This window comes from Teleopsis dalmanni, chromosome 2 (genome assembly GCF_002237135.1).
Source record: "Teleopsis dalmanni isolate 2A chromosome 2, ASM223713v2, whole genome shotgun sequence".
Taxonomy (NCBI): Eukaryota; Metazoa; Arthropoda; class Insecta; order Diptera; family Diopsidae; genus Teleopsis; species Teleopsis dalmanni.
In genome coordinates, this window is record NC_051847.1 from 111,824,608 (window position 1) to 111,843,822 (window position 19,215).

At 31.7% G+C, this 19,215-nt stretch overlaps 1 protein-coding gene across 3 annotated transcripts in view; it reads left to right on the forward strand.

Annotated features, from left to right (window-relative positions):
• Positions 1–4,100: 4,100 nt before the first annotated feature.
• Positions 4,101–19,215, forward strand: part of LOC119682996 (dystrophin-like) — a 28,975-nt gene continuing 13,860 nt past the window's right edge. For 2 of the 3 annotated variants that reach the window (XM_038096585.1, XM_038096587.1), the window contains exon 1: positions 4,101–5,450. In XM_038096585.1, the coding sequence (XP_037952513.1) occupies positions 4,350–5,450 (1,101 nt within the window). In that variant the 5' untranslated portion in view covers positions 4,101–4,349. The remainder of the gene's footprint in view (positions 5,451–19,215) is intronic. The other variant, XM_038096586.1, reaches the window with a different exon arrangement.

Genomic DNA, 19,215 nt, shown 5'->3' on the forward strand with positions numbered 1-19,215 from the left:
CCGAGTGCATTCAACTGGCACTGCATGCACATGCCACCGCATGCCGCCGCCCGTTTGTAAATGTAAATTAGTGGCACGAAAAAGTTGGGTCATTTCATTTTAGATTTTCTTTAGCAAAGATTTTATATTATTTAAATTTTATTTCGAATATATTTAATATTGCTTTTTTTATTTTATTTAAAATCTACTCAAATTACATAAATATTTTTTGTTTTCTGACCCTCGTCGTCTCGCTCTGTTTATTTATATTTTTAATGTAATTTTTTAAGCTTGGAAATTAACATAATTCTGTAGATTTTTACGGTTACCATGTAACCGACAACCAACTCATTTGTATGCATTTTGCGTGTGTTAAAAATTCCTCTGCGTTCCACAAATTCCCCTTCAAGATATTTTCAATATTAGTCATATAATGACCTAAAACAAAATTAAGACTTTATGATTGTTAGGTCATTAAAAAATATAAATATTAAACACAATTTAATTTTTATCAACGTATTTACATTACTCCAAGATCTATGAACCTATTCGCGAGTAATCATTATGACCTACTAACAATATCATCTGGATAAAGTCCACATTAAAAAACGAGAGAAAAACTTATGCCATTATACCTATAGTAGCGCAACCATAATAGTTTCTTCTCATGATCTATCAAAATTTGACTGACAACCTCGATTTTTATGCGGCAGTTGATTACTGTGTATCTTAACTTAATTCTATTTAACGTCTTGAGTTGTTGACAAAATATTGTGTTATGAGATTTAAAGACTTTTCCTTCTTCTCCTTAATAAAGATCTATGGTAATCGTAATCACTATTATAGACAGTTGGAGTAACTACCAAATTCAGAGCCCTTAAAGTCTTGAATATTTTTCTTTCTCAGAACTGTTGAGTATCATTGAGTCTATAATACGCAATGCAAAATAATCAAATGTATTTTATTATCATATTTATCTTCGTATTATTTAGTAATTTTTTTTTTGTTTTCATTTCTCCTACTGACTCAAGAACAATACATATGCAACAACAGATGCAACAACTTTTTTTTTGAAATTTAATTTTTCAGTTAAATTGTAATTTAATGCTTTTTTAAAACGAGTACATGAAACGATAAATCATTGCATTCAATTCAAAATACTTGATTCCTATTTCTATAAATATTTTTCTACTAGGAGTACAGCTCATCTTACCAAAATTCGCGAGAATACGAGGATGACTAGATCTACTAGTTCTTTAAGACGGCCATAAAGAGTACAGTTTTGTACTCTTGTGGCCTCTTTTGTAAGAGAATCAATTTTTGTGTTCTGATCTCGATTTTCACAGATTATTTAAAGATAATTCTTGACCAGAAAATATTATGTGTGTGATTTTAGTACTTATTTATATATAAATATAAATATATATTTAGAATTTACATCGAATGCATAATGCGAAGTTCCAGTCTCCAAACCAAAGAGTAAAATTGTTATGATGGTTATGAAGATTTTGATCTTAGTACGTCGTAGGAGAACGCATAACAACTGCGTATTTGGTATATGGAATGCATAATAGGGCTTTATGAAAATGTGCAAGGATATTGTTATCTTAATTTTTTTATCACAAATCTAGCGAAGCAACCGAGCTGTCAAAATTTTATTTTCCATTTTTCTGATATATTCATTCTCAGCATCTAATTTTCTCTATCAATTGGTTTTACTTAACATATGTGTCTCACGATGACAATTTGTTGGTTAGGATATATATTAACTATCCTTTCTCTCGTAGATTATAAATTCACATGTTATGCCTTTTTCGAAATTGTATAATAAATAATGTAAAAAAAATAAAGTTCCCAGAAGTTGAAATAAAGAATTGATTTCATACATAAATATTTGAATTCCTAATAAAACAGTGAAGTATCTACTCTCACTTAATCACTGAATAGAGTTGTTAACTTTTCATACTAGTGAAGCTTATAATTGAATGTAAACAGTTCCTTTCTAATAAAAAAGTAGTGTTACAAATGTAAGCATTTGTCAACACACTATCGAAATAGTCTCTTTCACGTCATGGGAACTAAATCCATAAATTATCATATCAATTTAAATGCTTTAAGTACTGTACTTAACGTTGCAGTCATTAACATCTATGCGTGAAAAAGTCTACCATATGACCGCAATAAAAAAATGTGAATGTATTGTTCTTTCAAAATGCTAATAACACATACTTCATAAAACTCAATTGTACCAGTTTACGTTGATTTAACGAACTCCATGTACGCTATTCAATACGCATTCTTTTCAGTTGTACCTACAATACACATTCATGTAAGTATGGTATGTCAACAGGGAAGCCCAATTGAACTGCAATTTTTCCAAACATTGTATTTCAGTAAATTTACATTATATTTGAAATTTCTTCGGCACATGAACTCTCTCATATCTTTTTTGTACTTGCCTTAATTTGTAACCTCATACCGAAAATGGAATAGGTTTCCATTTAGTGACTGTGAAGACGGTGCAGAATTTCTTTGAAACGTCCTCACACTCTCAGCGAAATATTATCAAAGCACCATCCAAAGCTTTTTCGCGAGAGACGTTCTCAATGATTTTAACGCCACGATCCAATTTTAACAAAGAGCGATTACCGACCGTTGCGCTCACTTGCTACCTAAACCATCCCTACCGATGGGCTCTTTTCTACTTATGGTCATACATATATTTCCATTTTTGTGTTACTTTATGTCCTTTTATCTTTTCTTTATGTGATAGTTTTTGATATGTTCAGTTGTGCAAGTATTTGTCTTCTATAGCTGAGCTTCCGTAGCTTCCATAGCATTTCGCTTCACTATCCGTTTGGTCAATATATGATTTGTTTCGCGCCATGAAAGATTTAGTCACTTAAGTTGGTCGCCTTTAACAATAACTACTTGTAGTTTTCTGGCCATGTTTCATCATAAACAAACAGATTTTCAAATTTTGGCGCGTTTGTTAATAATAAAATCTGTCGTCATTAGGCAAAATATAAACGTAGAGTTGCCACCTGTTCAAAAATTTTAGAGTTTGAGTTAGCGGCAGTTCATTCAGACAGATTTGAAGTTATGATAATGTGTGCTACATTTCATTCATTGTTTATAAATGTACAATGATCAAGTGTTTGATATGTCAATTTCTCTGTTCCCCCCTCACAAAGTTGTTGAGCTTTTTCTCAATTTTCTGTATTTGTTTGTATCATCAGAATTGTTTATATAAAATTTCATAAATTTTATTATTATTTTCATTAAGTTTTTGGAATAGTTAAGCGCATTTTATTTACTGAACAACAATATTTTCGCACTTTGCTTCATATTTGTTTATTATTTAATTTCCTCCCGTTTTCTGTATTGTCTTTAACCTCAGATTTTAATTGATATTATCCGGTTAAAGTTGTAATGTCATTTTGTTAATTGAGGAAAATTGCAGACGACACTGTCGCTGGCAATAAGCTTAGCTATGCGCTACTCCCATCTTCCATGCTTACTTACCACAGTCGATGAATATAAATTAAAGTACCCAAAAAGTAGTAAAACTCTCAGCTACTTACGATCTGACAAAATCTCAAATTTTGTGCTCCACGACGTAGAACTCATTAAAATTCTATTTGCAAAATTATGGTTAGCACAACATAACCGCAACTGAAAAGGTAATGACATTCTTAACGGTTTCCTACCGCCACATACGTCGTAACGAGTCTCTAATTAGTTACTTTGTGGTTTGTATCTGGTTACACTTGTACTTGAAGTTTTTTGTTAACATGGGAAAGATAAAAATAAAGTAAAATATTTTTACACAAACATATTGATTTATAGTTCCAATTTGTATTTTGGACACTTACAAGCAAATTACAAGCAAATAGTTCATATCCATTTTACAATGTATTACTTAATGTATCTTAAGAAAAGGTTTTCCAAGATATTATGTTATGTAACAACGATATTCAAGTGAGACCAAGTAAATATATAATTATACTCAATTATTATGTAGATTAATTCAACTTTTAAACTTGTATCACAGTTAAAACGCCAAACAACAAATTAAGTAAATATGTATTTTATAGGTACATATACAATAAAACATGACTTTAACCAAATGTACCAAGCCAAAGTTTTAAATTAAAATTGCAATGGAATTTTTTTTTAAAAAAGAACTTAAAGCAAAAGTGTTAAAAAATATGTGACTTAAGATATAAACAAGTTTGCAGTGCAAAAGATAAGCGAACCTTAAGTGGCGCTAAATTACAGAGCGCCAACTTAACTCAAAGACTCAATAACCACAAAAAAAAATAAAACGAAAAACAAAGAACATCAAACGTAATTAACTGCTGCAAAAGATGCGTTTATTTGCAACTACAACAACAACCACAGAAGCATCTTCGATTGATGCCATTAACAATTATAATCATACGACTCATACTCACACTCACACTCACAACATCATACAGAACTCACACGTAATGGGCGGAGAACAATTACTTGATTTAGATACGAAATTATATAGAAATGCTGGAAGCCACAACGACTACTGCAGCAGCAGCGGCGGCAGCAGCAACAACAACACACACAGCAACAAGAATAAAAAATACAAGCAACAACAACAACAACTCAACACAACTGGCGTGTTTACTGACAGCAACAGTAGCTGCAGTGATGCCATAAAGTCAAGGTCACTCGAACGTTACATGCGACCACCACACACACTCGCCACAGTGCAAACATTAACACCAAATTTGAATACGAGGCGACGATTTCTTTCGCCCTTCAAATCCTTGAAAAGACGCAGTCGTAGCAGTAGTAGCAGCGGTGCTGGCAGTCGTTGTGAAACGCATGATTTTGCAATAGCATTTCATACAAATGAGAATAGTACTGACAACGAAGCAACGAAGGCAGCTACATCCAACATCATGCAACAGCAACAGCAACAACAACAACAACAACAACATCAACGGCAACAACACAAGCATTCAACAAGTTCACAGAGTGGTGATAGCGGCACTGGTGGCACTGAACTAGAACAAGAGTGTAGTCGAACATCGGCGGCCGAGAGCAGTCAATTAAGTTTAAGTTATTCGCAACTGAGCAGCACCGCCAGCAGCGGCAGTAACGGCAGCAACAGCCGTAACAGTAGCAGTGGTGAGGAATCTCAACAGCCAGCTGCTGACAGTGCAGACATGTTAATGCCGCGACATAGGCAATTATGCAAGCCGCGTGTCACAATTGATGTAGATGAGGATGTGGTTGATGATGTCACACAGAATGCTGATGATACTAGTTTTGCTATTTCTATTGAGGACTTGGACGAGTCCTTTACTGAGGAAAATTTCTATTGTGGTAATATTACACTGGTGGATGATACGTACTCGAATTATGATCCAAAAAATGATGCCGAGCGTATGTTTTTGCAAGTAGTCGGCATATTGCGTGATGAGAATGAGGTTTGTTTTTATTTAACGTGAAATGACTATATTATATATACATATACTATGAATATAAACATACCGTATTATATTATGTATTAATCGTTATTGAAATATATAAGCTTTTTCCAATGAACGAGTTCACTCGACATACATATATTGCAATAAAAGCATTTAATAATTGATTTATATTAAAATTAATTCATAAAGTTCTGGAACTTCAAAATGATATAGAATCTGTTATTTTTTTTTTTTTTTTTTCAAATGAAATCGTTTTTAGAAAACCTTTGAAAAATCTTAAAACTTAGATTTTCATGACCAATTGTATGGTAACAAAAACGACGTCTATGCGCTACTTGGAGAGATAAAGTAGCTGTGACGCCACTAAACCCAGCCAAACCAACCTTCTTAGTCTTCTCATTATTAATATATTCTTGTAAGGTTTAAGGCTTACCAATCTCTGTGCACTATTGGAATCTTTATGTGTATATGCATAAGAAACGTGATACTGAATATTTACTATAGTTTGAAGTGGTCTTGACCAGTAACATTGAAAAACGTAAATGTTAGTATTGTCACACAATTGTATAACACCCGTCCACGCAGATTTTAGTACGGCTTTTTTGGGGATAAACCTTTATGTTATTCTTCCATGTCAATCTAGAATTTAGAGGCATGCCGAGATACTACACTGACATGCCATGAGGAGTTTTTAAACAACACTATGAGCTAATCTCACGTTTAGGGAGTATAAATCTAGGCTTCGACCAGACTGAGCTTAGAGTATTTATTTACTAAGAGTATTTCATAAACTTCTTACCAGAGTTCGTATTTGCGTACCCATGAGCAGCTCATTTTGGCTCATTCTGCTCACGGTTCATGAGCCGGATAAAAACTCTTTTCATACGATGGCTCACGCTCACGAGCGAGCCCAACTATAGGGCTCACGCTCACGACAAGAGCCGCCATTAGGTTATAAATGGGCTCACGCTCGTGAGCAAGAGTATGAGCTGCGCCTCATAAGGTCTCATACGCCCAATTTAAGATTTTATTATTATTTTTTTTTGTGAAAATATGTCATTAAAAAAGATTTAAAATATTAATAATCTTGAACAAACTATAATATGGAAATAATCAAAGTTCTTAAAATAAACAATAAATCTATTTGTATTTATTTGTGGAAAATAATAATATTTTATAAATTTGTTTTTCAAATTCAAATTATTTTTTCATTATATTGTTTTAATATAAATAATAATAAGCTAAGTTAATTTCAAATTATATATTTTCACATACACTTAGCAGAAAAACTCTGCGTACAGAAAGTAAATTTTGTTTCAACAATAAAAAAATTATTAAATAAATAGATTTTTTAAATCAATTTTATTTTTTATTTGTACTTTAATGCGTTATCTTCATTTTAAGCTAAAACTTATTTCTAACAGATTAGTAGAAAAACTATAATAATTAAAAATGTAAAAAATCAGCGCTATCGGTGGCAGAAAAAGTCTGCGTACAAAACATATAAAGGGGAATTCCCGAAGTTTTAAAAGTAGAACTTTGGCGTCCCTTATATTTTATTGAACCGGTATGTCATTATACACAATCCCAAGCACTTATTTTATAATTAAATGATTAAAAAGTAATTAAATTTATAATGACAAATAAAGGGAAAAAATTATTATTAGTAAGAGCAGTATTATTATTGATCTATGGAAAAAAAGGAAAATGTATCGTGAAATTGGTCAAATCGTTAAGCGATCACATTCTTCTATCTAAAGAGTAGTAAACAACTACAGCTAAACAATATTATTGACCTCGAGGTTGCGATTTAGGCGTCCATCCAAGCTGTCAAGAAGAGAAACCCACAGCATTATTAATTCAGTGAAAGATAAACCTCGTCTAACTGGACTTCTGTTATATAAATATATTGACCAGACATTCCAGAAGTAAATTCACGTGGATACTGTACACAAAATATTAAAAAAATACCACTACCATGGCTGGTTTGCACGAAGCAAGCCGCTTATCTCCAAAACTATTAGAATGAAGCGTTTAGCATTCGCAAGGGAGTATTTAAAAAAGTCTCCAGAATTTTGGAAACCCATAATTTTTTCAGACGAAAGCATATTTTGTCTCTTTAGCATTAAAGATCGAACGATTATATGGCGAAACCCGGGTACTGCCTTTAATAATAAAGATTTGCATCCAACAATAAAACACGGTAGTGGAGGAGTAATAGTGCGGGGGTGTATGGCGAGTAATGGAGTGGGAAAAATGAAATTTATTGAGTCGATAACGAATAAAGTTGATTATTTAAATGTTTTAAAACGCAGTTTAAAGAGCAGTGCCGAGAAGTTGGGGTTACAGAATAATTACTTACTTTAACAAGTTATCGACCCAAAGCACACTGCAGAAGTTGTAAAGCTTTGGTTGCTTTAAAATGTCCCCAAGCAAATCAAAACGTCACCATAATCGCCATATTTGAATTCTATAGAAAATTTGTAGGATTTACTGTAGCGTTGGGTACGTGAATACAATATAACCTCCAAAGAAATGCTGAAGAACATGAGAGACGCGGAATGGGGCAAAATAAGCAACGATGAGACTGCGAAACTGGTCAATTCGATACCAAAACGACTTATGGAGGTCATAAAAAGGAAAGGTTATCCAACAAGTTACTAAAAACGTAAAATCTTTAAAAAAATAATATATTTCGACGCTTTTTAAACTCTTGTACGCAGACTTTTTCTGCCACCGATAGCGCTGATTTTTAATATTTTTAATTATTATAATTTTTCTACTAATCTGTTAGAAATAAGTTTTAGCTTAAAATGAAGATATCGAAATAAAGTACAAATAAAAAATAAAACTGATTTAAAAAATCTATTTATTTAATAATTTTTTTATTGTTGAAACAAAATTTACTTTCTGTACGCAGAGTTTTTCTGCTAAGTGTATAACATTTATAAAACTACATAAAGCAAATAAACTAATAAATTGCTTTTTATTAAACAGTTGAGCTCGTGAGCTCTCGGCTCATGAGACCTCATGAGTAGCTCTTCAATATGAGCAACTTGAAAGCTCACGCTGGTTAGCAGCTCTTAAATATGAGCCAATTTTGGGCTCACATAAAAATTGGCTCTTGCTCGTGAGCCTGAGCTGCTCATGAGTGAGCAAATACGAACCCTGCTTCTTACTATAATAGTTGTTTCGTCAGCATATTTTGCCTCACTATCGGCATTTGTTTGCAAGACATCTGCATTTACTACAGAAGTGTGTAACTGCATACAACAATGTCATTTGTTGGTCCATTTATACACAACTCTGTACTCATATACTCATCACGAATTAATAACGGCATATGTAGTAGCAGCGGTTAATAAATAATAAATAATATTTACTGTTAAAAAATGAATAAAATAAAATTTATCGATTTTCCTTAAGATTTTTAATACAGATTTATAGTCATTAACAACTATGTTTATATGTAAAATTCATTGATTTTAAAAACAAATTAATTGCTTTCAATTTAATTAATATAAAATGGATCATCAAAAATTTTTACTATCCAAAATGTATACGCAGTGCTTGAGGGTATTATATAATTCAATATTTTTCAGATTCAAAATTTATTAATCTTATTTAATTAATATTAAGTTTTTATCTTTTAATTCTCGATAATACTGATTTATATTGTTATTTTGATAAGCAACAAAATTTGTTGGCAATGAGAAGAGGATTAAATTATTATTTTTTCCTCAATCGCATAAATTTGAAAATAAATAATTTATAATTCCATAAATAATGAACGTATTTCGACAATTGCAAATAATATCAGAACGCAATTACCTCAACGTTGCGGTTTTGTTATACAAAATTTGAAAAGATTTTTTCAGTTTTCTCTCTGAATTTTAATTTAATTATGAAAAATGTTTGCGAGTACGAGAAGGCTTATATGCGTTTCCTAACTAAAAGTGGGTATGATATACCTAAAATTGTCTCCCATTCCCATGGAGCTGTAACTAGTTTCGTGGTTGCGTTCCACTTCCACGCAATTTTGACGTCTATTAAGTTGTTCGTTTTGTTTGCGAAGATTGAATAATTGACGTTCAACGTCCCCAAAAAAGCTACGATATGAATTCAGAAGTTGAAAAAAAAAATAAATAAAAAATGCTGAAACCATACGATTTTCACGGAAAAGAAATTTGCAAAATTTTTAAATTGAAGAAATTAAAAAATTTTAAATTGATTTAATTTGTTCTCTTGCTTTTTGTAGAAGAGAGTAGTTTTTTTTTTGCACTCATCGGTTTTGTAATGAAAATAATTAAGTGCACCATTGTGTGTCAAATTGAGATGAAATTGCTTCGAAGTGCGTGTAACGGCGTTGTTGCTGGCGCAGTCGAAGTTATGCACTTGTATCTGCGCCGCGACAGAAGTTGAAGTGCAACTGCTTCTCTGTGGATTTACATGCATTGCCTGACAAAATCGTTACCTCTTTCGTTGCACATCTGTTCGCATATAATTAAATTGCTCATTATGTGCTGTAGTTGTCGCAAGAGTTGTTGTTGCTCGCATTTTGTAATAAATTATTTTTAATCACATAATTAAATAACAAAAGCACAATGTTTTCACAGCAAAATCAACAAATTAAACTGAAACTGAAATCGTTTAAAACTTACTTAACTCACTCACCCGTTGGTTTGTTTGTTTTTATTGTAGAAAATGCATCCACGCATCCATAAACTTTTCATCCGCATCCACACAAATGCAAATTTATTGGAGAAGTTTTTTCCTATTTCCTACGTGCTCTGCGCTACTGTAATTAATTTTAAATCGCTCTCAACTTCGTTTCGCACCAATTGATAATAAACAATTTTAAATATTTAATACAATATCCTTTGTACTTTCATGTGTAATCATTGTCATCAAAAAAAAAACAAAAACGAGTCCTTCATTTCAAACACAACATTAAGTGTGAAATTTATTTCCACTCCATACAGTTGAAGGATACGAAGTTATCAAAAAGTCACCTATAATTTTTGGTAAATTTTTTTACGCATTTAGATATTTTATATAACTATGAACTTTGAAAATAAAGTGTGAAAACTCTAAATATCATAAAATTGACTACAGACGTCCACTTTACTTATATAAGAAACTTTTAATTTTCCCAAAGAAGTGTCGAATGACCTTAGATCTCAACTTCTTGGTCAATAATCTCTTTTAATAATCATATATTCTATAAAAGAGGTCTCAAGCTCTCATCTATAGTACAGTTGATCAACTTTGCCCAGAAATAGAAGTATAACTTTTAGAAAATCGTTTTTTGAATTATTTTATTTTTTAAATTATTAGAATATGATATTGAAAAACTCTCAAGAGAAAATTGGTCAAGATGATACACACAACTATCGAATCAAAAATACACGTATTATAATAAGCCTGTAAAACCAAATAGAAGGAGGTGAGGTTTTGTAACTAAAGACCCTAGGAGGTAACGTCACGGACACATAAGTGGTGTACGTTAAAGCTGTATTAAATTGGCGCATAAACTTATATATCTTTTGAACCACGGCAGTTTATATCCAAAATAACCTATATATCCAAAGATCCGATAATTGTTGTCCCCCATATGGCGAATATAGAGAAATAGAACGGTTTGGATATTACATTTTACAATCTTGTTTATTACAATATACACTTTTGACCCCACAATGCCTTTTGACCAAAAAGCTTGCAAACTCTTAATTTTTTTCATGTCATAATTTTTTTTTGTTTTCCCTTTGGTGAAAAACATCGAAAACCACAGTGGGAGACTTAAACCCACTAAAAATAATGAATGGAGAAGATTTCCACACCACTGGAAACTTCATTCCAGTAATCAGGGGAGAGAGATGTGAGCGAGAAGCTGAGTTTATCTAAGCCAGAAAACATGAGCGTTGCGCTGGCATAATCGGTGTAGTGTAAGGGGCGGGATTATAACGCAGCCACAGAGATTGGGCTAGTGGCAGATCTTGTGACCAGGATCATGAGGGCCGCTGTTTTAAAATGAGAAACACTATAACATTTTTTTTTTATATCGTCATCTCAACAATAGTATAATCTTGTTACTTTTTATTATTGCTAATTTGTTAATGTTATTATGCTTCTAAAATTTGTTTAGCATTTAATTCAATTTAAAACTTTATTAACAGTAACAAAATTATTATAAAAATTATATTATTGAAATTATATTAATTTTTGTTTATTTTTCTTCTCTTTTAGGTGAGTTTTTCTTAAATACATTAAAAATTCATCAAACCTTATTTTCAATTGGTAAGTTCATTCAAACTAAATTTGTACGTGATCCTTTTTTCATTGGATATCAGAGTTCTTATATAAACTCTGTGGTTCTTATATAAACTCTGTGGTTTCAGAAATCGCATGTGATAATACTGTTTTAATTATAAAATAATTAATAACATTAAGTGGTCAAATACTCGAGATAAACGACATGCTAACGGCGCCGATTCTACCAACAGCAGGTGGTAGATAATTTCACCTACCAACAATTTTATGAGTATTATATTTAAACCTGATTGAATTAATTTTGAACTAAGGTGGAATTAAATAAATTTGATTGTAACTGACTTAGGCACACCAACTAGCTTATAGTAGATAACCACCTACTATAAGTGAGTGAAGTAGCTTTCATTCTGTACATTGACTGACTAGCTCATTAGCTTTTTATATATAAGTTAATAATACAATTTAAAAGCCCAAAGCGGCTTTATATACTGCTCATATAATTGTTATAAAATTCTTTTCTAGTCATTTAATCTAGATTATATGGATTCCCTTTCCAACCTTTAACATCCGAATAAAATATATATATTTTCTGCAAATTATTCCCAAAGGAAAAACTGTCGTTTTAAAAGATTCTACTCAGAGAAGTGTAATGAACTGACTTATAAATTCACTTATGGGGTATTATAAACTATCTTCAATATGCTAAAGTTTCAAATAAATTTAATTATTAAACTGCTGTTTTGGTATTCTCCAATTATCTTTATTATAAAAGATACATTTAACTTTATTTGCATATATCAACGTAGCTCTTGATAAAAATACATACATGCTTGAGAGAGAAACCGAGTGCTTACAGCCACTTCGTTCGAAAAACTGACTTCATATCAACATGAATATGAATAATATATCTTATATATATAATTCTTCTGTACGTGTGTTGACAGTGAACTCCTCCTAAACGGCTAAACCGATTTTGATGAAATTTTTTGTTTGTGTTCAAGTGGCTTCAAGGAAGGTTTAGATTCACAATTTGGCCCACTAGATAATGTCTTTTTAATTAATTTTGAATTTTTTAGTATCCATATACATTTATATTAAAAATTTAAAATTTATTCATGCTTACTTTGATTTGTTTAAAAACTTTAAAATCTCTAAAATGAATCGTAAAACTGCCGTTGCATAACTTAAATCATAGGTGAGCCAATTTTTAATCTTAAGTTATGTGGTGGTATTCCTGGTAAATCCAGCGAATTCAAAAATTCAACACACAAAAAAGAAGAATTATATATAAAGATATAAATATCGTACAATGCCACGTTTTCGTGGACGAGGAGGAAATATTGGTCGACGGACTCGGAATTCACAATTACTCCAGAACCGTCGGTTAAATAGATCGGCAGAAAACCATGAAGATGTAAGAAACCAGGATACAATCACACGTGCTAATGAAAGTCTAGAGCAACGCAACGAACGCCAGGAAAATTAATTGCAAGGGGAAACAACGTTCGCCGGGTCAGCTAGTATATATATATATATATATATATATATATTTCAAAAATGATTGTTTTTAAATAAAGACTTTCGGCGTCAGGCCGAAACTCTGTAACAGGTTGTTATGACCAAATAAATAAATAAATTACTAGATATTAAACTGTGTTTCAAAAACTTCTTAAATTTATAACAAACTCTAGATTATGCTATTTTTCTGTTACGCTTGATTTTGGTTAACAAACAAAATGTTAAATCTAACTATATGGGCATAGAGGAATATAAAAAGTACACTGCAATCTGTCACACCTTCGCATCATTATCGGTTACCAATAATTGTCGAAACCGCAATTTTAATAGATATAGATTTTTATATGACTTGATGAATATGCATCAATAAACTTTTTTAATCTCAATAAAAGCAGCTGAAAATTTGAGAAACAAAAATTCTGAAAAAAACTGTTTTTATCATAAGCTTAGTACTCACTAGGCTTTTCATATTTTTTACAACCATATTCTGCAAATAATCTAATATATGCACCCACTCAACATATCGCTACCGACCTTGATCAATTCCGCAGGAGGGTCATCTGCGCCTGCCACTTTGTTATTTTTTAGTCGCTGTATAGCAACATGCACTTCCTTATGGCTAGAAGGTGATCTTGTGATCTTTTTTAATCTCGTTTCTTTCGTCTGAATAAACGCTTCTCTACCTTCCTCATATCCCGCCTTTGTTTACGGACGGTTCGCGTAGGTGCTGGTCCTTTGATAGGCCGCGTTCTTTGCAGCAGTAGTTCAGCGACACTCCTCGTCGTACCTTTGATATCGTCGCGGGGGACGTTTTGAACCAAGGAGCAGCCTTGTACTGTTCATATCCAGGTGCATATCCGTAAATCATTGTCCTTTAAACGTTTACATTGGTCATCAACGTTAATCAGTTTCCAGTTCCGATGCATTTTTGCGATCTTCATTGGCGGCTGATTTTATATGTCGGGTGCCAAACCCTGTGCACAATCCAAATTTAAAGTCGTGAGGACAGCGGGTCGTACGCACTATTAGTTCATTTCCCAGCCGGTGCCAAATAAACTATCCAAGGGTGGCACTTGGAGGCTGTGCGACAACTTGGATTGTGGACAACAAGGTTTACGCTGGCATTTCGCATGTTAAATGCAATCGGACACCTTGCCTTGTTTACTCGCTTCCAAGGGCTCGCGGGCTTTCTCCATCTTTCTAATAACTATCTATTAACTATCTATCCATCTAGTAATAACTATCTGATTGATATAAGTTGTGGATGTCTTTAGATTTCAAAATCACTAACTGTTATTAAACTTTTTTTGTTTTTGTTAATATTTCCAGGTATTTCCTAGTTCATTTTTGATATTTTGCAAGTTCTTACCTGTTAGTATATAGTCAATGTTTAGCTTTAATAGTACCGTTGTATTTCTGCGATATTATTCTAAAACTTTTTACAACCGCCCTTATCGCTATTTTACCTAATGATCCAACTGCATAAACCAACTTTATTTGGGTTTCAATTCGAAGAATACCATTGTCCGTACTATTTTAAGAATAATTATAATGGAGCATTAACTTGAATACTTTAGCAGTAACCTTGTCACTTCGTCAAGTCAATATTCATATTTATCATTATTATTCGTAAGTTCCATCTATTTTCCATTCATTATAAAATGATTACTATATACTATATTACATACCAAAGAAAATAATTTGCATACTACTGAATGAGTTTTCAGAGGTAAGAACTATACAACTACATTTCTCCCATACAATCGTATTGAGAGTATTCCAATTCCAGCGTTTGACAGGACTCTTTCTTTCGACAATTACATAAATTGTCCTTTTTTACGACAGTAATTGCTCTTAAGCGCAAGAATTGTAGTTTTAAGCTCCATTAAAAATAATTGCATAAAAAACGTATTTAATAAAATAATAAAAGTTTTATGTACTTTCGTAATTTAATGCGGCGACGATGCAACTTGGCATGCAACGCATCATGAAGAAGCTCATTTAATGGCTGCTGTGTGGCAGATACTTTATTTGCTTGCCAATAATGAAAGTTCTGCAATGTGAAGGAGTATGGCGTAAGCCGACTTTGGCATGCTTCTCTCCAGCAAATTATATAAAACTATCTGTATGCAAGGGTGAAGGAAAGTTTTTCGTGCTAATTAAGTATGAAATATTTAACCATAAACTTTATGGTTGTGACTTAATTTAAAACACACCACATATACAATACCTATGTATCTATATATATTATTATGTAGTTGCACAATTGCAAGCATATCAAATAAAACTTCTTCGCCTTGCAATATGGAAAATATGTCATTAAAATTTGTGCCTTTGTAATGCAATAATTTATGCAAATATCCAGCCAATTAGCATTGCGTGCATCCTTTGAAGCGCACGTCGCTCCTTAATGGCTCACATTTTTAACAATTCTGAATTATTTATTAAGGAAGTTTTCCGTATATAAATATATTTTTTGTTATACGGCAGCAAAATAAAATTCTAGTGAAAGTTCTTTGTGCATTTTTCCATTCTTTTTTTGGTGCTTTATGCTTAAAAGGTAAGCTCTTAATGAGATAAAAATTTCAATCAAAAGAAAAATTTTCTGTACATTTCGACATTTGAAGTGGGCCTGTACCTGGTACTTAGACTGCACTCGACTTCGTTTGTAACTTATGAAATGCTGTCCTATTAAAAATCAAAAAAGATTAATTCACTTTTGCGATTAGTAATTTGCAAAGTTAGCTTCAAAATAAATAATAAAAATAAATGGAAATAGGGAATAAATAGAAATTAAAATTTATGAGTACTCAGCATATTCTATCCATTTAATAAAATAGCTAAAACTTGAGCAAATCTACGGATAATGCTCAGAAAAACAGCCGTAGTTTGATGAACTTATCTCGTCGAATACTTTAATGGAGGTTTTCTCTTTATTATAATTAGCTTCGAAACCTGAGTAAATAACTTATAGACTATAAAGCAGTAAGCGTAGTATAGTTAATGAAGTACTTCTCAATTCGTGCTATAAAAATGTGGTAAATTCTGCTTATAATGAACGCAACGAATCGTAATTACTTGACTCGGCCCCGTTCTTTGATAAACCCAGACTTATCGAAAAATGAATGTCAAGGAGAGGAAAGATAATCAATTTCTTTACAATATCTACTTACGAGAACATAGATGGAAGTCATATTACAAAAGCTTGTTATACAAGGAAAATCCTGTTAAAATCCTGGGATTTAATGATTCCTGATCAATTATTACAAATGAATTTGTGATCTAAACTTTGTACTCTGATTAATATCGTAAGTAATTTGTGTTTTTTTCATTCCACAAACCCTAAATCTCACTTGTTTATATGACGTCATCATCCTCAACAGAAATTCCTTTGACAAATATTGGAACATAAAAACTCAGGATTATTTATCAGCATATTTTAACTAATATTTATTACGCATTTAAACAGTATGTTACACTGTTATACCTTCCGTGTTTCGATAAAATATTTAATTTTTGTCCAGAAAGCTTATATGGATAAAGTGGAAACGCAGTAGTGATGCTTTCTGTTTATTAGTCTGCATTTAAGATAAAAGAGCACTTTTTGTCGCTTTGTTTTTTACTTGCTTAGTTAAGACATGCGACAGCAACTTCTGCGACATAACCACATAGGACAATTATAAACCTGTATTTAAACTTAACATTCAATAGCACTGCAGCAAGTAGATCATTATTCAACGCCTGGTATATTCCTGAAATATATTTTATTCTTAACACTTTTAAAGTTTAGTAATTTCTCATACTGCGCCTGCTGATGACTTTTCATAAGTGTTCTAAACTGTTGTAACTAAAAGTTAGTCGCATCATGGGATTACAAGATTTATGGTGCTCGATCGAAAAAATAGTAAGAAAACATTATCATTAGGGGTATTCAGGCAACAGATTAGTTGCTTAGTAGTTGATTACAACAAAAATTTGCACACAAAAATGAAACTAAGCAGGGAATCAACTATTTCGGTGATTCTCAGATTAGTACAAATTTGATTAGTACAAAGTTGATGCGAGTGCTGCCAAGGCATTTACACACAACAAACTAATCAGATTACGCATTTTGGGTCGTTCAAGCAACTGATTAACATCAAAATACTAAATTTTTTTTATATGAAGTTTTTGAATCAACTAAGCAACTAATCAGTTGCCTGAATACCCCTATTATGTTAAATTAAAAAAAAAAAAATTAAATTATCATACTTAGATATCTTTTGATCCTGTCCGATCCAAAGATATATCGGAATTGACACAAGTTTTCAGTTTTTTCGTAGATTTATATTTTGTTCACATTGTGCTCTTATTATACATGCTTAAATTCAAAATATTTTTTGTATAAATATCTACTTAAAATGATAATTCTTATTATCATTTTGTATCTTAGAATCGAAACAAAGCCACACTTTGTATCTTAAATTATGTTACATCATATTTGAGCTAAACACTCCTCTGAGTGCATTCTGCAAACGAGAGCTATGGAATTCGGCAAATTGCTGGAAGTACAGATAGAATGAAGTGTAAAAAGTTTAGCAATTTCTTAAGTACATTAATAGTATATTTGATAGATACTTGTTTGGTATGAACGTACCATCAGTTTACAGACAACTTTATTCCAAAATTATGATAAATCTTGTTAATTTATTTGTATCATTTCAACTATTTTACCAATAGAGCAAGTAAGGTATAAAAATGGACTACAAAGGGCGATCCTGAGCGTATATATATTTGGATTTTTTTTTTGCCTCATCTTTATTGAATCTGCAATTCATGTAAACTGCTTTACTGAACGTAAAAGTAGGTTTATATTTTACAATGTTAAACGATGATTGGTTAAAGTTAGAGATATTGAAATAAACTATATAATTATTTAAATTCTTTCAAGGACTGTTTGCTTTATTTATTATCAACGCAGACATTTTAAGTGCTGGAATTCCTAATTAAGACCTTACATACTTTACTCAATTCAAATTCATTTTAATTAACCCATAATTAACCAAAACAAAAAAAAAATATGAATGATAATAATATTTCTCTTTTTGGAACTCAAATTACCCAAACAAAAGTGCAGCAAAATTTTCCATATTTTTAACTTTGCCTACAATTTTTCCATATTTTGCAAATTTTAACGCTTTTTGTCTTTTATTCCAGAAACAAAACAAAAAATACTTTATCCTTTCTGTACAAATTGCCCAATGGTAAACATTTTTTAATACCAACGTTTTATTTTACTATCCAAAGGCAAAAAGTTTAAATTTTCCCTTGTTGTTGTATTCATTTTTCCATTGTTTTTTCTTGTTTTTTTGCTAAAAATTAAAAAAAAAATTTTTTCCATCGTTAAACATTTTAATCATTGCTCACAGTTACAAACTTTTTTCCCTCACACCTTTACTCCTTCAACCGCTTTACTTTACAGCTGAAATCCCTCCATAAATGCAAACAATAAGGAATGAAAATTTAGAATGAATACGAAAAATGAAAAGGCAAAAAAAATTAAGGGAATGAAAGAAATTAAAAAGTGCAACACTGTGCAATTTAAATCCCCACTGCCCACTGCACTGTTTCCCCTGCGTACTGTTCTGTTGTGGGAGTGTGGGAGTGTGGGAGTGTGAGATAAAGTAATCATGTTAAGGCAGCAAAGCCTTTCAAACCCCTGCTCAGCTAATAGTGCAAGATAGCGGGATACCATAGAAGTTTTTTCCATTTTTCCTGGTTTTTTGTTTCTTCTTCTTTAAATGTTTTTTTTTCCGAGCTTATTATAAATTGCTTTTCTCTTTTGCGTAAAAGGAAAAGGTAAAAAAATAAACAGGATAAGGTATGAAATGTAACTTTAAAAAGTGGCAATAGATATTTTTTCTTGTTCTTTAATCCTACTGATTTGAAACCACAAAAGATTTAAAACCTCTTAGAATTACCGCCATCACTTCCC